Here is a 25,293-nt window from a genome sequence, read left to right on the forward strand (position 1 = left end):
TACGCCTAGTCTTCTGGGGCCGTGTGCTGAACGGTGGTGTCCTGTATAAAAAATAACACACCTGAGAACCTTACAACTGAATAGCCGAAATTCCAGGCCTTTAAGAGCTTAGACTCCACGGGACCGCACAATGTTGCGTACTCTACGCCCATTGGTTCGTCACGGAAGGTAGCTTTGTATTATCAGTTCTTAGCAAATAGCGCCAACTGAGCCTTTAACGCCCTTAACTAACTTTTTATAAAGCAGAGTCCCGCAGGGGCACCGGCTTCGGTCGATGTAGGGGGCTAGCGCCCCCTCGGGTCCAAGCTCCGGTAACGGCGCGAGCTGTTCCTCTCAGGGCGTAGCAACCTTGCCGGTACGTAAGCACATGCTCGTTGTTCCGCCCGCTCCTTTCCATTACCCACTTTCCCGCATCCGGCTCATCATCACTCCTCATCCTCGTTTTATCGGGCTCGCCGTGCCCCCTCGCCCGCGTTCCTGGGTTGATCGGATCCTGGTGGCTGAGGGACGCGTCGTGCGTGTTAGTCACGGCACGTCCCAACACTCCACTTTGGCCAGGATATCCGGGAGCCCGGGAGCCCATGGAACCCCAGACGGATCTAGCGGCTTGTTGCTCGCGTTGCGGTTGGGCACTCCTTGCGGGTCTCCGCTTGGGGCGCCTGGCCGTGCAGAGGCTTAAGGGGTCAAGGGGCGGCGGCGCTGAACCACGGTCAGGACGGGAAGGTGTCTCCCCGGTTACACGTGGCCGTGAGGGAGGAGACGTTCGCCCCGTATAGCACCGGGGTAGCCCTGGCGGTGACCACCTCCCGAGGGAGTGTTGGGCCGTGCTCCAGTTGGGCTTCGCGGTGGGTGGGGAGCCCCAGTGCCGAGAGGAAAACCACCTTTTATGGCTTCTTCTCATCTTAAAAACACCCGTCCTCCGAAAGGGGGATGGACCTCGATAACCCCAGAGTGCAGAGAAGAATCTGCGCCCCCCGGTCCACGGATCCTGATCTTCGGTAGTGAAGAGATTAAGCTGTTTCCCTCTCACCGTTTTAGAGACGGAACGGCTGCGACAGGTTTGGGGAAATCACCAGACACGACAAGCTCAGTAATGTAAAAATAGAAGCAGAGTACGTTAGTGGTCTGGAGGCGAGTAGGGCCATGGCAGCTGAGGAATTTACGTATAGTGTTCGGGATGAGACTGGTAAGCATGAAAAGACCGTGCCAATGTGAGCAACACCACATAAAACCAAAAATTCGTCCAGTGGCGTAGCCAATTGTTTTGATCTTCGTGACGTCGCTGAGGACGAGATGGTCGAGGAACTTCACAACGAGGAACTTTACAACGACAGCCACCCAAAATTATCGTATGCGCCCAAAGTGAAAACTTCGCTGCCACAAAGTAATGTCATCGAGCACATGTCGGCAGTTCAGTTCGTGGGACTTCTGAGGTCATTTGGCCTGTCGGTTCTTCCCTCAGTCCGAACGCTCGACTCCCAGCTGGCACTCCAAGCTCCCTCCCCGCCGATCGAGCAGTCAGTAGACGCCGCTCTGCTGGCCTCCTCGGTGCGCGCTGGATCACCAACGGGCGATGGTTAGACGACGGCTCGGCGTGGTCGGAGTCCTCGTGCGCCGCCGGCCGTGCCTTCGTCTGCCTCCCAATCGGTCCCTTCGCTGCAGACACCGCTTGCCAGTGCCTGTGAGCGTGTGGCAGAGACGCTGGAGCGCCAGGAAGCTGACAGGCGCGCCCGCGAGGCCAAGCGAGCGCGCTTGGCCGAGCTGGAACGTGCTAAAACGGCAAGTCGTATGTCCGGGACAAACAAAGGGCCCGTTCCCCAAAACAGCACTCCATCGCCACGGAGACCGGTGGAGGCCCCCACTGGTTCCTCGAAACCCGGTAAAGGTCCACCGATGGGCCCTCTCCCGCCTCCACCCCGGACTGAGTACCCTGGCGTAAAGCGTGCCCCAGCCGGCCCCCTTCTCCATCTGATGGAGGGAGCCCAAGGATTCGTCCTAGAGTGGGGCACGGCCCCCCGGAGTTAAGCCATAGCTCTCGATCTGAGGCGTCTGGGCACACAACTGGCGCAGCCGAGCTCTTTTAAGACGGGGCTTGTTTTAGCTTGCTATATCTCACCGCTTTTTAATGCGTCCTTTTACAGGCGTTTCCACAGTGGAATTATGCATGGATTAGGGCGAACGCCCTCGATCTCGAAGCCGTCGTCAGCAGGGTCTTTCCTGCAATCGTGGCGCTGCAAGAGACCAAGCTAGCTTCTGAACATTTCTGCTCTTTGAAAGGTTATGCGATGTTCCGCAACGACGTGTTGACGGAGACCATTGCTCACGGTGTTGTCCTCCTTGCAGGTCATCATAGCGTGTTAGCGAGAAGGTTAAGCTTGCGGCACACGCTTCAGGCTGTGGCCATTTTTCAACCATCGTCACATCACCCTTTGTTCTCTTTACCCTCCACCTGGCATCGCTTTTCCGTCGGTGCACATTAGATGCCTGGTGGCTGAACTGCCTCCACCACTTCTTCTTCTTGGCGGTTTTAATGCGAATCACACCGCATGGGGTGTGGCGTCACCAATGCTCGTGGAAGGCTGTGTGACCATTGTATTCATGGTGTTTCACTATGTATTTTAAACGCAGGAACTCGTACCCATTTTACAGTGCTGTCCGGTCAGACGTCAGCGCTAGACTTAAGCCTCTCCAGTCCTCCAGCTCTTCCAACACCTCGAGTGGAGTGTCGGAGATGATCCCATGGGAAATGACTACTTCGCAGTGTGTGTCCGGTTTAAGAGAGGTAGAGCATTGAGTGTTAGACCACAACGCTGGAATTTTAAGAAAGCGGACTGGTGCGCATATGAGACTCAGCTCGAGGAATCGCTTGTAACTGAGCCTGAGAGGACGCCACCCTCTATTGAGGATTATACTCACAGACTTTAAGAGTGTGCCAACAGTTGTCCCACTCATGTCCCACTCACGTCTGGCGCTCCCCGACGCACTCCTGTTCCGCGGTGGACGGAGGAGTCATGGAGCGTCATCCGCCGGTACGTAAACGTGCGTTTCGGGATTTTAACGCCAGGAGCAATGTAGAAAACCTGGTAGCCTTTACGGAAGCGAGAGCTTTTGCTCGGCGCACTTTAAGCGAGGCGAAGCGTGCTTCCTGGTGCGCGTACATGAGCATGCTAAACCGGTTTACGCCGACATCGCAGATTTGGGCCCGGATCAAGCGTATTTCGGGTCAATTTTCACCCATAGCTCTGCCGGTGTTGTGTGTTAACGGCCAGGCTGTGACGCGCCCGTTGGATGTTGCGAATGAGGTTGCCCGGGCCTTGGCCCAACGCAGCGTGGGTGGTAACACAAACCCACAGTTTGTGCGGCATAGAACGTGATGTGAGCAATCTGCAGTGGACTTTTCGACGAGTGAATGACATTCACATAATGACCCTTTCACGCTGGTCGAGTTGAAATCGGCGATCGCCAGGCTTCGCAGCGTGTTTGAAGGCTCGGACACTGTGCACAACGATATGCTTAAGCATCTGCCGCGTCGCGTGCTTTGCGTTTTATTAGCGGCCTTTAATTCGCTTTGGACCAGAGGTGAATTTCCAGCTTCTTGCCGAGAAGCTACTGTCGTGCCTCTCTTGAAGCCGGGAAAAGTGGGCTGGATCCTTTACATTATAAGCCATTTCTCTTACGTCATCGCTCTGTAAGGTGATGGAGAAGATGATTAATGTCCGTTTAAGCTGTTTTTTTTAGCATCACGGCATTTTTGCAAACGCACAGTGTGGTTTTAGAAAGAATCGCAGCACAGTGGATAATCTTTCAGTTCTTGACACCGTGATTCGTGAGGGATCTAGGGCAAAACGACACGCTGGAGCTGTCTTCTTTGACATAGAGGGCGCCTATGACACCACATGGTGTCATGGTATTCTTATCAAGCTATATAGGCGTGGTATACGCGGCAACATGGGTACTTTTCTTCATAACTTTTTAGTTGACCGTTATTTCTGTGTCCGTGTTGGGAGCGCGCTCTCTGAGAGGCACCATCAAGTTAATGGTGTGCCGCAAGGTGGTGTCCTAAGCGTATCACTGTTCGCCGTTATGATAGACGACATCGGGGATGGGCTTCCACAGTCTGTAGGTCATGCCCTTTTTGTTAATGGTTTTACCATCTGGACTAGCGCAGCAAGAGCTTCATTGATGGTGCGACATCTTCAGTTGGCTGTGGATCATATCGAGAAGTGGGGCACCATAAACGGGTTCAGGTGTTCTAGGAACAAGACTGTAGCCATGCATTTTTGTCGTAGTCGGCAATGAGGCAATACGTCTATCCGTCTGTACGGCCAGCGCATCTCAACAGAGCCTGTGGCTAGATACCTTGGGGTATAGCTTGACCGCCGACTGACGTATAAAGTCCATCTTAAAACGCTACGCGAAAGCTGTTTTAAATCCTTGAACATACTAAAATGTGCTTCGTACACATCGTATGGGACAGATAGAAGCACGCTGTTGCTATTGTATCGCTCAGTCATATGTTCTAAGCTTGACTACGCATATTTCATTTACGACAGCGCGTGTGAGTCCACCAAACGCGCCCTGGATACTGTCCATCACACCCCTTTACGTGTGATCATAGGAGCGTTCCGTACACCACCTGCCGCGAGCCTCATGGTGGAATCGCACGAGCCGCCCTTGTCAGTGAGAAGGAAAATGCTCGGTATGCGTTATGCACCTAAGCTGCGACAGTTACCCTCTCATCCGGCATACAACCCAGTTTTTCACGGCCTGCTGTGTATTTTCGTCGCAGTGCACCTCGGGCATATGATGTAACCTTTGGCACCCGAATACAAGCCTTGCTACGGGAAAGCGAAATTGCCATTCGAAGCTTGAAGCGGGTAGATCATCTGTCCACTGCTCCCTGGCGTTTGATCTCGCCATCAATAGATGCGTCTTTGGCCGAAATGAAAAAGAAGGTCGAGAGCACTTGGGCGTTTGGTGCTATACGACGGTTGTACACTTACTTACACGGACGGATCTGAAACTTATCGCCGTGTGGGCTGTGCGTTTGTGAGCGGCGGCGTCGTCCGGCCATTTTCTTTGCCTCCACACGCGTCGGTGTTCACATCGGAGTTGGTAGCGATCACCAAAGCGCTGTGTTTCACTGAAGTCAGTGATGAGCCTTCACATCTGATTTTGACAGATTCTCTGAGCAATGTTCTTAGTCTGAGGTCTTTTTTCCATCATGTCCCCCTATACAGGATATTTTAGGACGTCTGAATCAACTAGACCAGGCCCGAAAAAAGTTATCTTGTGTTGGATCCCCAGTCACACTGGAATCGCCGGCAACGAGGTGGCTGACGCGGCTGCAAAGCGAGCAGCGCTGGCTCCATGTGTTCGCTCCCTTTCTATCCCTGCCAGAGATTTGTACCCTGCGATAAAAACCTTTCTGCAGAATGAATGGCAGCGTTGTTGGGATGGAACAAACGAAAATAAGCTCAGAGTAAGAAAACGCAAGCTGGGTCAGTGGTTATCATGTTCTCGCAGTCAGGCAAGAAGATGTGGTGCTCTGCAGGCTACGTATTGGGCACACGTATGCAACTCATGGTTCGAAAGACCTATCTGCCATCGATACGGTGCTGTTCTCACCGTTCGTCATGTGCTCATATCATGTCCGCGCCTCGTGGAAGAAAGTTGACGTTACTTCGGACAGCATAACTCGCCCTTCACGCTCCTTGACATCTTAGGAGGCAACTGGCGCTTTCTTGAATCTAAGCAAATATTTTTATTCCCTAAACATGTCAACTACGGGACAGTTTGCACGGTTCATAAGTTAGGTAAAACAAAAATCGTTACGGGCGCCAGATGACCGGTGCAGTCGGCGCGTCCAAAACACCAATAAACAACAGCAAAATAAGCAGAGTAATAGCAGCGTTTCAAAACCATGGATCTTTGCTTTTCAATCAACCTTGGGTGGCGCAGTTGTTGCGAAATAAAGCTAGAGGGTGTGTGTAAACTCAAGGCGGAATAGGTATGTATTAGTAATTGTTCAATGGCTGTTCAGAGTATAGATCTGGGAATCTGCTGGTTACCATCAGGATCAGCATTATAAGTGAGAAGAAACCATCCCTGGACGACTATTTTTTGGTTCTTGTTTTGTTCCCTGGGTCCAGCTGTGCGCTGTGACCGATGAGTTCGGGCAGAACAAACCATGGCAAAGTGCCAAGATGTTTGGTGCCGACAGAATCTTTCCTCATGTCTTTAATCTGCTTGCCATTTATGCCATTCTTTTAATATTATGTACCCTGTAAAATATAATTTATGGTCAGCTCTATCTGTTTTTTTTTTGGGGGGGGGAGGGGGTATCTTACAATATTTATATCATAGGAAACAAAGTGCATTCAGTGGTCCAAGCAGCAATTTTGCTCTCAAGATGTTGATTAGCTGCCCCATATTGTTATTTGTGCTCCCATTTGGCCCCAACAAGATGTCATTAATTGTTGTGGTTTCCAGGCTGGTGGTTAGGTATATGCTATGACGGTCATGGGCCTTATTTCCACTGGGGATGGAGAGAGAAGTCTTGCAGGTTTTGTGAAATGTCATCTTCATGGTAGTTGGTTGAATGAAAGCAACACCATAAGAGCAGTTGCTAACAGTGGGTGAAATTGGAGCACCAACTCACATAGAAGGCAGCAAAGTTATATGGAATTATTCCCATTCCTCAGCTGCATTGTGCTAAGCTTTCTCAGCAGTTGCCAATCATAGGCTTAACTGCAGCCTTGATGCTTGTACTTTTCTGCAACAATTAGAACATAATAATACAAAGTATTCATTACTGCAAATACTAAGAGCCAAACTACAGAAACTATAAAACTTATAAGTGCCTCATGTTAGCCAAATGTACTGGAAATTTCTGGCAGGCCATGTTTGTGGCATGAGCGCTCAGTGGATAAAGATATCTGGTTACAAATAATTGTAATGAGTTAAATAGGGGTGAGACCCACCTGGTACTGAGGCTAGACAGCACTGTTTTTGCCTCTTAACTCCGTGTGAAGACCTGCTCTTGAACCACTTAACCATTGGGATGATACCATTTGAGCACTTAAGGAAGGACCAGGCCTTAAACTGACCCATCAGTAAAAGTATTTATATTCAACAAACCTCATTGGTGCAAAGACACTAGAAGGCAAATTTTTGTGTGTAAAAACATACAAATGCACCAGTCTTTATATATAAAAGTGTGAAAACACTTAGATGGGCATAATACCTTAAAAACAGTGGTTAGCACAATTTTTACATGCATGATACACTAACACGGTTGTATTTATCAACTTCACCAACAAGCAGTGTCCATGGCAGATGAGGACAGCAAGTGAACTGGCTGAGTGGAGAATGTCTGGCCAAAGCTGGCGGTGTTTGCGGCTGGGCACCGCATATGCAAGTCGCTTGGCCTGGGTTTTACCCACTGCCATTTAATTTCATAGTGGTCGCGATCTTGCACTGATAGCAACTTCAGCAGAAGAAATTCATGCAGTTCAAACAAATTGGTGAACCACATAAATGAGCATCTGAATGCTGTTTACTCTTGACATCATGGGAGTTCAGTGACTAGTTAAGCCTGAATCTAGATTGTGCAGGAACCAGCTGGAATGTAAAGGTGCTTTGTTTTGCGTACCCTGCGCATGGCGATAAGATGAAAAGAAATGGGCGCCATACAGGGTAGGAAATTGGTTTTTTTTTGCTGGTGGCGGAGTACAATTTTTTGTGGTCGGAGTACAAACTTGCCTGCAAGCAAAGGTCTGTCTAATGTGGCATGAGTGTCTGCACAATGGGCCTTGCTTGGAGTACATCACATACTGCCTTTAATGGGTCAACATTTTCCCAATGTTTTTCTGGCAAAAATTAGTATCAGCATGCAATTTTGCATTTCAGTGGAACAGAGCACTTCTTGTGAGTGAGGGTGCCACAATGATCCCATCCATATCCCTGTAGTGCTACTAGCTCACCTATACATGCAGAGATCGAGTAATGGTACATGTTGATAAGAAATATACAGTTAGAGAGGCTAACAACAAAACTTTATACATATGCATTTACAGGTGCATCATACAAAGCTCAGTTACTTATCAATACCTATCTACATGCAAACTTGCACAATATCAAAATGATAAATTAGGTGCATCCTCTGCTTACTGACAAACTGAATTGCGGACAACCACCGCGCATCACACCCTGGTTTTTGAATGAGTCTTAGGCAGCTGCAACTGACTATGAAAGCCTTATGTATGTGACATCACTAACATGTTGTCCTTTTGGCCTTTGCATAATTAATATAAACATACCAAAAGTGTTCCTGTTCCTATCCTTCTCTTTCTGCTCTTCTCATCTTTCAGTTCCTCACCTTCTCTTTCTGTCACTCTTCTCCTTCCACTCCTCCTACACTTCTGCTCCTCCTCTCTTCCTGCACCTCCTGTTATCCCTCTCCTCTTCTCCAAGTTCCCTATGATCCTATGTAGGGACAATTTTAATACTGTCACTACAAGACCTTATGCCTGGCAGCAAGGAACATGGCAGCATTGCCACCTGTCAGTTTACAGCAATTATAACCACAGGCTGAAAAGAGGCCAGCCTCATATTTGATCCCACATGGGAAACCCAAGCCTAGCATTAATGTTGTATATAGATATCTTAGTACCTACGTACCTACCCACCATGCTGTAGGTAGAGTAGGTTATACCAAGGTGATTCTGTACCAGCTTGCAGCAGTAAACATTTATAGATCAGTCCCCCGGTATTTATTTACCCTTTTTGGAATGACTTAATAGCGGTCCAAAGCTAAGTCCCAAGTAACTTTAGAAGTGTGGATACATGCTGTGTTAAAACTGAAGACAACCAATTCCACTTTGCCTCACTGAATGCCTCAAACTCGCAGCTGCGATGCACATAATCCCAAGCAGCTTCACTCACCCCCCGCCCTCCTCACTCTCACCACATCAAGACAACCAAACCATGCACAGGAGTTCTGGCGCATTCACAGACATTGTGATGGCATTCTAGCACTCGTCAATGGGGCAACCAAGTACAAGTACCACGGGTCGGTCCTGAAATGACAGGCTGTGATGAATGGTCTAAGAAAAGCCATTTATGCAGTTGCACCAACACAGATTGTTAAGTTTGTGGTAGAAAAATCATAGAGCTTTACAGTCATGCATTTCAAGTTGCTATTTTCCACCTACAAATATATATTATCTTCTGGTGGCGCAAGTCAACGCCGAGATAATGCAGTCCCTGTACTAGAAATCTATAGATATTTCTCATTATAAGGCATATCATGCCATTTCAATACCCTCTGAGGAAGGCCCGTACCTGGGCGATACCAAAACATGTAAATTTTTCAATTAAATTTGGCTAACTTTGCTAAAAACTTGCTGTTCTCCGGCTTGTACTCCGGCCTGTTCTCCCCGGGTCTTCCCATAGGCCCCATTGTGATAAGGGCAACCAAGTACTGCGATTTTTTCCCACTGGGTTATGGACCATCTCTATCTTACAAGTATAGGTACTGGTTGAGCCTGGAGACATGATACCGTTGTTAAATAAGTAAGATATCCTCGAATCTTCAAAGACCGACATTTACCGATTCCTGAAAAAGTGGTTGACGTACTATCATTTATAGAATAGTAATAAGTTTTGCAATGCTGCATGTCACAAACTCCCATTTTGGGAACGTAATTCCCGATGACATTTAAGAACTCAAAAGGAGCCGTTACCACCAAAAGTGCCGCCCACAGTGATATTTGGGTGCCATTTAATGTCATGATTCTATCTCAAAAGTGCCGATATGTGGTGTGTTTGAATGCTATGATTTTGAGTTTAATTGCAAGCTGGATAGTGATTGGTGGCTCGTATAGCAGGAGCAGGAATGAAACAGGCGCTTTGAAAAGGATGTACAATGCTGCAATCTTTGAAATTTTCCCACCAAACTGTTTGCAAGATGCACGTCCTTTGGTAAAATCGCTAACATGTTATCTTAATATGGGGTAAGTTAAGAGCATAGTTGGCATGCTGGACTTCTTGCTCGGCGAGTCTTTGAATGACCTAGTTGAAAAAGATGTGCCATCGATGATTTTGGTGCTGCTAGTGGTTTTCTGGTCGAACGAATACTGTTGTAGGTGTCTGTTGCGACGCGGACCTTCACTGCTCGAAAATGCACTCGTCAGTTGCAGGAGGCTGGGGTGCCGTTGGTTTCGGGTACGGGAGGCGATGGGTTCGTCGCGTGGTGGGAGCCAGAGCCGTGATATGTGTGTCCGTTTCTTGAAAGGTATCGGCAGGTGTGTGCGTCGTGGAGAATGCGGTCTTACTTACTCAGGTGCGCCATATATTTTCCCCACAGGTAATGACGTGCGAGGTATGTGGCAGCGGTAGGTACTTAAAACAAGCACATTTCATATTTCAGTTTATTTCATTCCCACAGAAGTAATTCACATGAGTTGGCATCACCATTCAGGAGTTGCATAGGCTTGTACAAGTGCATCTAACCCATGTAATACAATGATGAAGGACATTGACATGAATGCCCTGGATTGGCCAGCTCCTGCAGGATTGCAGATGCTTGTTTCCATTTCTTGGTGCTCCATATGTTTTGTCCCTGGAAATCAAATAAAAGGTATAACTCACTTTATGAAAGCAAAGTTCATGCACCCTCCTGGCTATCAAGAAAGCAAAACTGTCTGCCTTGGTACTTATACTCAGGCTCATACATTTGCAATGGTGTCTGCTTCGTGGGACGACTGCAGCATTTGTCTGGAGTACAAAAATTGTCATTCTTACCAGTCAAGAGCCTGGAGTACAAAATTTCCTGGTGCCACATCCGCCAGAAAACGGAGGTTTTTCCCACACTGGCGCCATACGACCAGGGTAGCTACCGCGCCGCAAGGCTCGAATTATCATCATCACGAAAAGGAAGGTGACCGTGCGATGCAACTGTCTGACTCTGTTGGTGGTAAACAACATGGGCATTACAATCGAATAACTGCTCACATTAGGTCGTTCTTTGATTGTGTGACGTCCAGCCACTTCAGCCTCGCTGCATAGATGGCACGCGATATACGGGGGCTAGAGTAGTGGAAGTGCACATGGCAGATCTCTGGATAGATGCGCTAGGCTCGCCGGCTGGCATGCACGCTGGTGCGGGGCGGCTGGAAACCAGTGGCCATGAGGGTAATAAGGTTTGCTGTGGTAAGTTGCGCGAGGATGAAGCGACTCGCGGAGATCCCGGATCGACAGCTATTGTAGCCCTCCTGTAGCCGAAACGGAAAACACCAAACACACGAGACTCAGCTCTGATGGCTGGGCTACCGGATCCCTGCCGCGCCAGTAACCCTGTCGGAAGAGCCGTCGGTCATCTTCCAGTGTCGGCCAGTCGGGAAGCATGGACTACCTGAATGCGATGTTCTTCAGTCTGGATCTGTCAAGAGCCACATGGGGTCCTCGCCTCCTCCAGGCGTGCGGGAGGCAGCGGCCATTAAGACTTGGGCTGTCTGCCTGGACAGAGACGACACCATGTGGTCGAACAAATTGGTGAAAGCGGCAACGGCAGGGCCACAGGCGGGCACCGGTTGGGCTTCATCGCCGGCAACACGTCCTCCTGTCGTGGGCACTTGCCGTCGCAGCATTGACATAGTTATTTTTGTTTGACGTTGTGGCGCTGAGCTGGTGGGCGCTGGTAAAGCAGCTACGCCACCGTCCAGCTCCCGCGGGAGCGTAACACTGAGGCCAAGGAGAATACGTTGAGCCCCGACTTGCTGTCTGTCTAAAGTCAAGTCACTGTCTGCTGTCTTTGGACTCGAGCTCTCCACCTCATGGCCTCGCACGACGTGCTCCTGGCCTAAATGCACGGCCGCGTCCAAACGTCATTTGACCGGGGCGCGCAGAATGCGGTCCTGAGGGTCTCGGGCGACATTGGTGACGAGGTCAACAAGGCTGCCGGCCGCGTCGCCAGCATGGTTCCGTTGACCCGTGATCACGACAGACTTGGAACATCACAGGCACCCGGGCGGCCATATGACGCCAGGCCCGAGAGATGGCGGGGTTCCGTCCACCTGCACCTGCCATCAACTGCCGTCCCTTGACAACATCCGCACTGTGGGCCAGCGACGGTGTCCCAACTGATAGCCAACTGTTCTCTGCTATCGCGCGACATCCTGCAGCGTGTCGGCTGGGTAGTAGACCCTCTCTGTAAGAGTGCAGGGGGCATGCCATCGAGAACCAACCAGCCATGCGTCCCGCGTGTGACTCGACGCGCGTCCGGTCCGCGGTCTATCCCACCACCCAGTAATCGCCCCTGAGGCCGGCCGCCTGTTCACGTCCTGCGGTTCTTGCGGCGTTTGGTGCGGACGAAGCCTTCTGTGAATCAGCGTCTGTGCTGCGGTTAGAGGTATTTTGGGACGGAGTTTTGCTGTCCAGTCTATTAAATATCCGTGGGTTCCTTGCTGGGCTAACCCGCTACCGATGCAGACTCAATCCCATTCTCGTGGTTAATGTTTTTCAGAGTCGTAGTTTGAACAGCACAAGATATTGAGCAAGGGCAGCGTGTGGAACCCTTTTTGATGCAGTTGCATTAGCAGGCAATATTATTGCAAGTGCCCACTTTTCTTTAAGGACAGATAGCCAGAAATATTTTGCGTCATTGCTTAAGATTACTAGCGCGCATTTTTTAACTTATCAACCCACAGCGGCACCCATGCCGACACTGTCGCCAATCTACCCAACCCAGCTCGTGTGGCATCATTTATAGGTTCGAACTGATGCTGCGGGCCCATGAAGGCCTCCAGCCGCATTAAGGACGACGAGCGGGTGACGTGCCAAAAAAGAGGCCGTTGTTGGGTGCCGCTGTAAGAAGGGAGTGGGTGAACCCATCAGATTGCATCGTCTTATGTTTGCAAGCCGGTTCTCATCCTTAAGCTGTGTGGAACTCACGGGTGGAATCGTCTGCGTCGTTTCTGGAGATGTGACGGTTCTTTTTTTTTGTCCTCAGATAGTTTCACCATGGCCCGTGGACAGCAGAAAATACAATCTCAACAGAAAGCTCAGGCTAAAACCGCCATGGCAAAGAAGCAAGCCGGTCACAATTTGAAGGATCAGAAAAAAGCTGCGGCTGCTGCGCTTAGCTTCAACTGTGATATCTGCAAGGTATTTTCCCTCGAAGCCAAGTCATGCTGTCAGTACTCTGCTTTGAAATATGTCGCACGTGAGGTCATGCCAGATATTTGTCAACACCCATGCATAAATCAGTCCATGTTCTGTAAGATGCCGATGCCATTTAGCTAATCCTAACATCAGCCATTCAGTTTCGTAGCCTGAAACGAAAAGCGCCTGGGGAAACCAAAGCTCTTGCTTAACACGAGTGAGGCCGCAGGCTGAATGAGTCTGAGTTGAACAAGGATAAAATACTTCTACTTATGCGGCCCGGCCAACCCGGCCTAGCCCGTCCCGGTCGATGCACTTCCTTCACGCTATCTTTACCAGCGCTGGCTGGTAGTCACAGGTTCACAGTGTTCACTGGAACAAAGAGGTGCAATTGCTTATCTCAGTTCCCAAAACCATGCATCAGGTTCGCTTCTGTGTGTTATCCTTTCCTTGAGCCGTAGCATCGTTGTACACTGCATAGTTTGTTGAGACACACGTTAATGTAAAAAGCACAGCATGATGAAGAAATGACACTTTATTTCGTAAGTCAATTATTGGTACGGTGGATCGGTCACAGTTACAGCCACAAGATGGATTTTCGCCATGCGTGTAAGCATACCTTTTGTATATTTTGTGTTGACCGCGTTTATTGGATTCGCAAGTCAAGGAGCATTGCGTTCAAAATCTTGCTTTGTTGCAAAGTCATCGGTGTCGCCGATTTACATCGCTGAGCCCACCCTCACTCACGGCCAGGAATATTATGAGCTAATCAGGTCACAAATTTGTATGAGCCGACCGCCGTCCGTTAAATTCCCATCAAAGGTACTCCCTGACGCACCGATAAAACTAGCGGTGTCGATTGCCAAATTCGCCGGGCTCCATGCTCTGAGTCTTCGTCATCATCTACATGATAACAGTTGAGAGCCCTTATTGTCTTGGAGTTATCGCTTCGCTCGTCCCCTTCCGCAGAAAGGCGTCTTACTGGCGCGCGTAGTCATGTCGGTATGTTCTTTGACACATTGCGAGACGCACACCAGGCTAAATCAGGCAGATATGGTCCCAGAACCAACGGGACGGCAGAACTTAATCGCGGGCGGCTGGTTGCGGTCGATGACACTTAGCGTAGCAGGTGCTTTTTCAAACCGAATATATATATATATATATATATATGTATATATATATATATATATATATATATATATATATATATATATATATATATATATATATGTTCCACCGTAAGTCAGGTGTAATGCTCTGCTTCTTGTTGACGATTTGTAACGAATCATGCCTTTTTTCTTGGGCCAAACCTCCGCTCTTTGCCAAGTGTAAGTGAGGCCATGCAAGGTTATTTTGACCATGTACCCTGAATGTTTCAGCACATAAGTTCGGTTGTCTCAAATGAAACCAACAGCCACTTAGATCGAAACCTGTAGGCATGAGGAAGTTAAGCTCATACGCCGTAACAGATTCGTGTGTTTTAGCGTTCTGTGAAAACGCCATGCTGTAATCGGGGTCAGAAACCGATAGAGATTATAGCGTTTTGATGGCGGCGGCTGAGAGTTCCTTTGACTGTAAGGAATGGCTATTTGAAATATGTTTTAAAGATGAAGATTGACTCAACTAGTGCAGGCACGCTTGGCGTGAAGCAGGGGCAGTGAGAGTCGGAGTAAGTGAGAGCGCGGTAATGTTTGCGGGTGTCCGTCCTGTTCTCCCCCCCCCCCCCCCCCACTGGAAGTGTCATGGGAACAGATTGTGGTATCTGCAATTGAAACGTAGGTATGGAGTAGAACGTCACGTGGTGGTCATAAGGTTCGTGTCGGTTTACAATAATTAAACGCTAACCTGACCCGAAGTGTTACAAAGGTATTTCACGTTCAGAAAAGTCTGAGCGCTGGGGAATTCGGTACTCCAGTCGTCATATGTACGGCGTACTTACACATCACGCCTGCGAGATATTTACAGCTCACTTATTCAATAATTCAGAAGTTCGGCTTGTGCCGACTTTAGAACGTTTCGGTGTCCCTTCAATCCGGCGAAATATTACGTCTGAATATTTGTGAATCAGATAACTTATAACTGTGATATCCCTTACGGGCACGTGTGCATAGCCATAGTTTCATGAACAAATGGGTGCTTATTGCGTAAGTCTTGCCAGTTGCACTATTCCCTATCCCCACCTCTGAGATGTTTTCTCTTTGTCACCTCTCTATTGTGCATGTCTCGTGCCTACAACTGCAATTTCCGAATATGCCTCGCACTTTGATGATAGTTATGTCGGTGTGTTGCTCTTTGTTTTTGTAATAATAGTGCTATCGTTGCGTGTGCATACATGTGATAAAATGCATTTTCTGCGCCAGACAAGTGGTAGGTCATGAAAAGACGAACCACACCGAGTCTAAACAAACATGAACAAACGCGCCTGTAACAGCCGCGAAATTTTCACTGAATGTTTCAGTCTCAAATGCCGGATCCCAAAACGTACAAACAGCACTTTGAGAGCAAACATCCGAAGAACCCCCTGCCAGAGGCCCTGAAGGACGTGTAATGTGATCTTCCAAGCATCAGCGAACAATGGAAGCAGTCGTTTGGAAGTGCGCCTCCTGGAAGGCGTCCGGATCACTTCCTTGTCTATTTTTCCATTTATTTTATATGTTTTGTTGGAACCAGCGGGTGAATAGCTTTTAAGTGTCCTTGGAGATTGAAGTCCGACATCTTCACTGTTGCTTGAGGTCGCGGGCCGCGGGTTAAGGCTTCTAGGCTTGCTCAACTTACCGCAGACTGGACTAAAGCTACAGCGGTGTTCTTGCGTCGCGTGTTTGCGTGTACCGTGCCGCAGTTTTAACGGCCGTTTATATGTCTTTTGGCAAATACAGTTTTGAAACGGATGTGCTTGTACTAACAGATTTGGGGCACGAGCACCTAACGAGGACAATGCAGTATGCAAGTCGAGGCCCGCCGCATTTCCCACGCAGAAGCGGAAACTTTCCGTGTCTTGAAAAATCCGGAGCCGGCGGCAAACTTACCCCATTTGCTTCATGGATTTGAGACCGAGTTGACAAGCTCAGTTACGAGCCCAGTGTCCGGAATCGGTCGGAAATTAACCCTTGCGATCCTGCCTGAGTGAGCCATGAATCGTAAAGATTTCAGCCAGGGCATCAATTCTACAGTAAGTGAGTCCAACTTCGATTCCTAGAGTCGGTTCAGATCGTAACACCGGGAGGCAGATTCAGTGAGTTCCTCGCGAGGTCGTGGGGATTAACTTTATCATGCGTGAGTCGCCTTGCGTAGAACTCATTTTGGTGTTAAATTTCTACCCCATAAAAACTACTCCGTCACTAACCCACGCAGCGTGTCTGATACCTTAAGGCCATTTTAGAAAGTAGCACGCTGTCATGGACTTTTATCACGTGACTTGCTGTAATTCGTGATCACCAATTGCTTAAGATTTACACGATCAGAAACAATCCCAAGCTATAATTTAATGTAGCGTATTTGTCCCGACAGTGACTTTCAAACGAGTAGTTTTAGACCGAATAAAAGCTGTCGCCAATAACCAGGCACTCTCCGTTCGCTAACCGGCCTTTGTGTACATCCTCCATCCACCATCGTAGTATGTTAAAATTGAGTTTGCAGCATCTATCGTATAGGTTACCTTATCTCAAAAATGCAATAACCTCCTCAATATGACAGCGAAGTTCACGCATTGTCCTGGCCCAAGTCCGGGTCTACTTCCATCCACCATTCCCTAGTTATGAACTCATAATGCAACACGCAATATGATATGCATTAAGCCAGAAATAAATTTTGATGATATTTTACTGTCTATATTATGTAGACTCATCCAGTTGTCTGAATGCGTACGACTGAGATAACTTTGCTGACATCACACTAAATTTTACTCACACGCGGTACCCTGTTACCGTCAGCTCTGCGTCGCCGCCCGCGCACATATTTCGCGACCTCGCCAAGCGCGCAGACCACGACGCCGGGCACAGACGCGCGGTCGGCGACTGACGCGCGTCCACCGCTTCAGAGCGCCGCCTCTCGCCGCGCCATCCGCGTCCGCCGTCCTCCGTTTGGCCTGGTGACGTCACGGCGCTGGCTGTCCGCGCGGCCCCACAGTCGCCGGCAGGTGCCTGGCCTGGTTTGCACCGCTTTGGGCCTGGCCTGGCCACGACGGCCGTCCGCGCACCCTCGAGTGTCGCGAGTTAGGCTTAGCCACTGACGAGTCCCCGGCCGGACAAACTGGACTTCAGTGCTGTTACCGACTTCCGGCTGTCACAGACACTACAGACTTGACCCGAGCCGTCACAATAGCGGCTCGGCACCCCCGACGCGTTCACGACGGCAATCTCAGACGGCCCTCGCTTGATCACATGGGAGAAAATACATCATGACCGCAAACGTAGCGCCCGGCTGGTGCCTCTTAGAGGGACAGAGGAGCATCATCCTCCTCCTCATCACCATCATCTTCAGCGACTCGTCACACAGCCCATCTGTAGTTGCTGAATCCCTCAGGCGTCGGCAGGGGCAGCGTCCCTCGGGCTTCCTGGGCGATGCCTGGCACGCCTCGGCCGTCCTAAGGACGCTCGATTGCCACGCTTGCCTGCCAGAGCGGGGAGCGGGCTGGTGCCACTCCTGCTTAAACCGTGATAGGGGCCTGCAGAGACGCCGCTCCGTCTCCGGTCATCTCTTGGCGATCAGCCTGTTCTGCTCCGCTCCTGCTCCGCAGTCCGTAGAGCATCGAGCGGGGTCGCTCCATTTCGTGCCAGCGGTCGTGCCGTCGCCCCATTTCGCAGCCAGCCGACCCGAGTCTACCGTCCGGGCTTCTCGCGTCTGCTCAACCCTACCTCATCGTCGCCGATGATGAGGCATGCGTTGTTCGTCCGGGGCCGGGCGCCACTCGTCCGGGGCCGGGCCCCACTCGTCCGGGGCTGGGCCCCATTGTCCGGGTCCGGGCCTCACTCGTCCGGGGCCGGGCCTTACTTGTCCGGGTCCGGGCCTCGCTCGCCCGGAGTCGAGCTCACTCATCTGGGGCCGGGTCTCACGCACCCGAGATCGAGCTCACCCGTGTGGGGCTGGGTCTCACGTGCCCGGAGTCGAACTCACTCATCCGGGGCCGGGCCTCACTCATCTGGCGCGGTGTCCTCGGCCGGGGCGGCGTCCTCGACCGGTGCGGCGTCCTCAACCGGCGCGGCGTCCTCGACCGGGGCCGCGTCCGACGGCGGCGACTCGTCCGACGAGGTGGCGCCGGCCGTGGTGGACGAGCCGGACGAGGTGGCGCCCGTAGAAGAGGAGGTGCCCGTTGCGCCTGTGGCCGACGACGTCCCGGTCGGGCCCGTGGTGGATGCGCTCGGACCCGTGGTGGAAGCGCTCGGACCCGTGGCGGAAGCGCTCGGACCGGTGGTGGACGTGCTGGGACCGGTGGTGGACGTGCTGGGACCGGTGGTGGACGTGCTGGGACCGGTGGTGGACGTGGCGGGGCCCGCACTGGACGAGGTGGCTGCAGGAACGCTTGGCTTAGCGGCGGGCGGCGGCGGCGGCGGTGGCGGTGGCGGCGGCGGCGGGGGCGGCCTGGATGCGGCCGACCTGGCAGCCCGAGACGGTGGCGAACCGTACAGCGCAGCTCGCGGCGGGTGGCCGATCTCGCTGGCTGGCCGGTCCGTGCTCGGGTACGCTTTACGTGGCTTCGATATGGCGTCCATTCGCTCCGACAGCTTGTATCGCCCCTTCAGCCGCCACGGCTCGTTCACTGTCACACGCAGGGAAAACAGACGTATGACAGATCATAACCACCAATACAAGGCGTCAGTGAGGAAAATGAAGCGCTCGAGTTGGCGATGGAATAATACTGATCTGAGCTCCCTAGGCCTGTTCTCAGCGACCTGTCTAAAAAATACTGATGCACGACAATTGCGGCGTGTTTGCGTAGTGATGAATGGATTCATCAGTTTCGAACGAACCATCAGCAAACTTCTGTCTGTTTTTGTCAGCTTATTGAAATCAATTTACACAGTCAATGAATCATTTCATCTGCTTTCTTGTACATAAGGACCATCTGTTAAGACCCAAAGGCATGCGAATTCGTATCACATTGTACGTGTTGGAGCCCTTTCCGACAGCGTGAATCATCTTGCCTTGCGCGCCACGTCGCCGTCATTTTTACTACAAAATAAAAGTGTAAGAGGTCGCACCCAATCGAACACGAATAACATCAGCCTGGAAAGCACGCGCCAGACGACCACTGCCAGGCGGCCACTCCACGTGCGGGTGGCACCCGACGTGCGTGATGCTCGGTCGCCCGCGTGGCCTCCGTGACGCCGCTTCGTACCATCCAGCGGGTACACCTTCTTGGGCTGGGACATCTGCAGCATGTGGTCGGTAATGTTGTACTTCAGGGCGGCTCGGGGCACATGAATCACCTCGTCGGTGCTCCTGTTAGGAATATACAGCATCTGTTAGAGATGGTATTGGGTCACTTTTTACAGGACTTGGTAAGGGCTGATAGCGGCGGGGGAGTAAAGTAGCGCCACCTATAGACGGAGAGCGGGGGGGGGGGGGCGTAGTGTGGCGCCATCTTAAATGGAGAGGAAGAGAGAGAGAGAGAGGGAGGGGGGAGGGAAATATACTTCAATTAATTGACACGGATGAGATGGTTTCCTTAGAGAGTGCAGCATCGTCTGTTGATGCTTTCAGACCTCTGTTATGAAACGTGGTCCAAACCGTCGTACGGAAAGCGTGCTTGTTTGCCGTTACAAGTGCAGCGTGACAGAAACGAGACCCTTTTATAGGGTTGTTTTGGTTGATTTCACAGCGCCATGGTTTATAATATTACAATATTAAGTGCCAAATTTAAAACGTGATAGCCTCCAGGGGGCGGTGTCGATGTAAATGAGAAATGGTTTTACACTTAGAAGCAAATGCCACGGCAAAAACAAACGTTTGACTTTTATCGGGATCGGACGATCTAATTTTCCCGGCATTGGCCAACAAATGGAAAACTATTTTGAGGGTTGTACCCAGTCTCTCACACGGCTATGTCTTACCTTGTGTGAACCTCCATCCCGACCACTCTCTTCGCCCGAGCGATGTAATATATCCGAGCGAAAGAGGGGCCATTGTTTTCCTCCATTAACTGAAATGACTTGCTGTAACATTGGCGGAGCCCGGTTAAAGTTCAACATGGAACGTTGCCTAGTCAAAGTGCACGCGCGGTGTGGCAAGTGTGCTCATGTTATTTGTGTGTTTTCAAAGCGAATCTTAATATATTTTCAGTGCACTTTAGACGGCGATATCTTTATGACAAAAGAAGCTCTCGAGGCTCATTTCTTGCAGCGAGATGAGGTGGTTTGTCGATAGCAAAAAGAAAAACAAAGACTTAGACTCAGATTCATCCCAATAAACACACACTAACTCACTTCCATGGCAGTCGGGTGTCCGGTGGTGGACGGTACTGCCGTGGCTGGGACAGCAAGGTTATGTGGTTCAGCCAGGCGTCTGCAGCAGTGATCGCCAGTTAGCGATATGCTTGTTAGCTGAAGAGCTTCGCGGGCATGTCTCATCCATAAATAAGATAAGTGCCTTGAGCATAGACGTAAGATGTATGCCAGAACTACCCAGGACCCAAGGTGCAAAAAATGCATTCCGCGATAATATATTCGGCTCAAGGGGCAGTAGAGGCCAAGATGTCCGTCGAGATTTTGTCGATGTCAATGTCAATGTTCGTCAAGCGAAGTATTCGCGACGGAGGTACCGACAGTTTGGTAGCTGTGATGCACGTCTGGAAAACCAACGGCACGGGGCTCGATTCTCCGCGGTGCCCGCCTATTCCTGCCAGGGTGAAAAGCGGGCGGTGCCACATAGCCTCAGCAGATGGGTGCGTCATAATGTCCCAATGATGATAGCAATCGCGACGGCAACTGGAACGCCGGGTCCGAATTTGTGTCCTTACACATGCAAACTTGAGTGAGATACGTATTTCAAGCAACATAATCTTCGAGTTCCCCTGTTTGGCCTTGAAGTCAAGTCAAATCTGGCGTGCCAATTCTGGTCTTGGAATGCTTCGCCAATCGTCGAGACTCATAGGTCAGCAAGGGTCTAGCAAATAACAGTGAACTTTGGTGACCAAAGACACTAGGTCACCCGCAAACTGCTGTCTTGTTTCAATACAGGAGACAAGGAGCACGCCACACGCGTGCTTGCCTCCCCATAATTCTTCGTGGAAACCGGTTCTTGGTTCCTGAGCCAGTAATCGGCTTATAACCAAGTTGGAGATTCTGCGAGAGCCAGTGTCAGTACTAATATATGTTAAGGGAGCCAGCCAAGGGAAAGCAAGTGCCAGGAGCCAGCCTTACACCTGGCAGTAAGCCTGCAGATACAGTAGCACGCGTAGTACGCTCTACCGCTCTCTAGTAAGCTAGATACAGCAATGCGCCCTCGCTCTCGCTCGATCCAGTGCAGCAAAATATGCACAGGGATCCAGCGGAAACCAAAGCCCAGCTTAATACGATGCCTTGAGAGAAGACCCAGCACGACCAAAGATCCAGTACAGAGGGAACCAACAACAGCCGTGATATTTCCTGAAATTGTTATCAGAAATGATGTGCATCTATCCCACACTGACGCGCGAAGGCTCTGTATAAACGAGGAGGGGAAGTTCGCTTCTCTCTCTCCTTCTCCTCTTCTCTTTCTCTCTCTCTTCTCTCTCGGAGGGAGGAAGAGAAACGAGGAGGAAGACTGAGAGAGGAGAGAGGGAGAGATCGCTCTTCTCTCTTCTCTCTCTAACTCTCCTCTCTCTCCTAGTCTCTCTCTCTCTCTCTCTCTCTCTCTCTCTCTCTCTCTCTCTCTCTCTCTCTCTCCTCTCTCTCTCTCTCTCTCTCTCTCTCTCTCTCTCTCTCTCTCTCTCTCTCGTCTCTCTCTCCTCTCTCTTCTCTCTCTTCTTCTCTCTCTCTCTACTCTCTCTCTCTCTCTCTCCTCTCTCTCTCCTCTCTCTCTCTCTTCTCTCCTCTCTCTCTCTCTCCTCTCTCTCTCTCTCTCATCTATCTTTCTCTCTCTATCTCTCTCTCTATCTCTCTCTCTCCTCTCTCTCTCTCCTCTCTCTCTCTCTCTCTCTCTCTCTCTCCTCTCTCTCTTCTCTCTCTCTCTCTCTCTCTCTCTCTCTCTCTCTCTCTCTCTCTCTCTCTCCTTCTCTCTCTCTCTCTTCTCCTCTCTCTCTCTCTCTCTCTCGCTTCTCTCTCTCTCTCTCTCTCTCTCTCTCTCCTCTCCTCTCTCTCTCTCTCTCTCTCTCTCTCTCTCTCCTCTCTTCTCTCTCTCTCTCTCATTCTTCCTTCTCTCCTCTTCTCTATCTCTTCTCTCTGATCTCTCTCTTCTCTCTATCTCTCCTCTCTCTCTCTCTCTCTCTCTCTCTCTCTCTCTCTCTCTCTCTCTCTCTCTCTCTCTCTCTCTCTCTCGCTCTTTTGATCTCTCCCAGTTCCTGGCTCTCGTTCTCGTTCAAGCTCTCTCACATTCTCTGCCTCATTCACTATCCTCGTTCATCGACCCAGGCTCTAACTTTCATGCAGTGGAAAAAGGGGGAGTCGAGGAGCAACATCTGGAGCCTGGGACTTGTCTACTCCAGAGAGCATAAACATTGACCTACATCATCCCAACCCCATATTGCGTGCCCACTGCAAAGTACAACACAGAGCTTACTTAGGGTGACCTGGAATGCTAAGGTACTTTTAAGCGCTTATCCAGTACCTCGTGAGTGATGGCCATGACCTTCAGATTGCATGAAGACACACTTTTCACTGATGTCTGATGCTACACAAAGAAGACAGCGAAGGCCGTTTGTGATTATGCGTGAGGATGACCTGGCTGGATACCCGTTGACATCATGAAGTGTTATTGAACCCATTGCCATGCGGGGCCATGGCGTATACGCGTATAACATGAATCGCACACATGAAGCCCAAATTCGGTATCAGCAATAACGGTCATGCCGCCACTTTTGGGCAATTTCTTTATTTTACGAGACTGAGAAAATATTGTCTGTTGAACACACAACTCCCGCAAACGGAATAAGAGATAAAAATTAGAAAACGCGGGGTGGGGTGTTATAGCTTTATATGACCGAAACGCAACTCGGTCACGACCAAGGATTTGCACCGCCACATGCCGACACGACCGACTGTACCGTAGGTTTTCGCTTGACTGTCAAAGTGTTGGGCCCGCTGACCTCAGCAAGTCATCAACCCATAGATAAAAGACGGATAAGTATCGGGCCCGCTGACCTCAGCAAGCCATCAACCCATAGATAAAAGACGGATAAGATAAAGCGGGTGGATGACGAGACAGTGTCGGGTCAATGCCGCCTTTCTCAGGGATCCAGCGTCGTCCGATAGAAGAGAGAGACGAAACGGTATCGTTTCTTAACTCGCGTTTCGCCAGTAAGACAGGCCGTCTTTAAGCGTTAATTGGAAATACGCGAATGGCAGTGCGAGCTCCAGTAATGAGCAAAAGGGCATGATACATTCGTGGGCAAGAGTGCATGTGTATTTGTGTATATGTGGTACCATACCAAATAAACGGTATCGTGGCAAAGTACATTACGTCAATTCACCACAAACGCAATGATTGTATATATATATATATATATATATATATATATATATATATATATAAATTAGTGTGGATATGTACATATACACACCTATGTATATTTATTTCTATACTGCATTATAATCCAAAAACCTTCCTTCGAATGACATGTATCTTTGAATTGTGCATATTATCAGGTTATTGGCTGTTACAACCACTGGAATGGTCATGAGTCAATGCTTACCAGCGCAATGAAATATGAGGCCAAAAATGTACCTTTTATATTCTACGGTCGTTTTCCTGTGGCCTAACTCGGTGGACATGTATATTGAAGGGTGTTCTAGCATGGTAACCCACGGAGGGACGTGTCCGCCCCCTCCATCATTTTAACATGCATTGATATGTACGGGAACGAATGTTGACAGACCAAGGAGACACGTAAGAATGGGAATGTAACATGCGGTGTAAACATGAAAGAGCATGCGATGCATCTTTACGATACACATGAAATCTAGCTGCTCGCGGCGTGATGAGCCGGGTTCTCAGTGAGAATGTTGGGTTGTACGCCCTCATTGTAAAATCTTCGTACGCCCCTTTTCACGATGTTTTATTGTATCCGACGAGTTGAAGGTATCCTGACACGCCCGGGTCCGTCAAGTGTTCACACAGATGTGACAGGTGGTGCTCTAGAAGTGCTCAAGTTTAAAGCTGCTCGTGCAATCTAATTGCAACCATTGGTGAAAATTTTGGACGATAGCCACAGATGGCACTAACTCGTGGGTAAATATCGCGAATTTGGGCGTACTTTTCACATAAAAAATCGCTTCCAAAAAATGTCAAAACACTCGTCCTGTCGTGGTGTGTGGCTGCGCTGCTCATGCCGCAACATACCAAGGTGCGAGCCAATGTGCGTGACACTAAACTGTCTTCAAGATAGATTGACCGTCCCTGCTGGTGACGTAATCCACACATATGCTGTACGAAACGCTGACGCTGCATCGTACGGACGTGATCGACTCGGAGGGTCGCAGGTAATGAGAAACGGACTTCACTTCCAGCTGTAATAAACTTCCAGATGTAATAAACTACTCAAAACAGCTAATAAATTACAACTGATGACTAATTTCCAAAAGCAAATAGCTTTTTGCGAGGCAACGGTGACCGGTATCTTAAGATCCACAACATAGCTTACCATATTCGTCGAGCGGAGCGTCTGGCATTTCGTATCGTTGTACTATTCCGTTTGTGTCTGGTGACCGTCCTTGTAATTGGTATGGGACAGGTCAATCTAGAACAATTGAGCCTACCCTGCAGCCATTTCAACACATAGATTTGCCGCGGATGAGGTTGAAAGTTGTGAACGTCTAAGTTAAGTGCACATTAACATAAAGGATTTCAGGTCACATAATATACACTCAGCAATTTTGTAGGAAGTGGTAACAAGAAAAGGAACAACAATTTGGATGTGTCCGGTTCAGCCAAAATGAAAATTTTGCGTTTGTATTTTATCCGAGCTGCTCGGCTGTGCTGCAGAAATGATACCGAACT

General features: G+C 49.8%; 1 protein-coding gene across 1 annotated transcript; it reads right to left on the minus strand.

Moving 5' to 3' along the window:
* Positions 1 to 16,932: 16,932 nt before the first annotated feature.
* On the minus strand, positions 16,933 to 25,264 carry LOC119103304 (putative protein TPRXL). Its single transcript, XM_037226776.1, has 5 exons — positions 24,938 to 25,264; positions 20,586 to 20,664; positions 20,214 to 20,315; positions 19,499 to 19,602; positions 16,933 to 18,919 (listed from the first exon to the last, which is right to left on the minus strand). Exons 1-5 carry the CDS (start codon positions 24,963 to 24,965, stop codon positions 18,294 to 18,296), a joined length of 939 nt encoding a protein of 312 aa, XP_037082671.1. The 5' UTR covers positions 24,966 to 25,264; the 3' UTR covers positions 16,933 to 18,293.
* Positions 25,265 to 25,293: the final 29 nt, after the last annotated feature.

This window comes from Pollicipes pollicipes, unplaced genomic scaffold (genome assembly GCF_011947565.3).
Source record: "Pollicipes pollicipes isolate AB1234 unplaced genomic scaffold, Ppol_2.1 Scaffold_5724;HRSCAF=6776_pilon_pilon_pilon, whole genome shotgun sequence".
Lineage (NCBI taxonomy): Eukaryota > Metazoa > Arthropoda > Thecostraca > Pollicipedomorpha > Pollicipedidae > Pollicipes > Pollicipes pollicipes.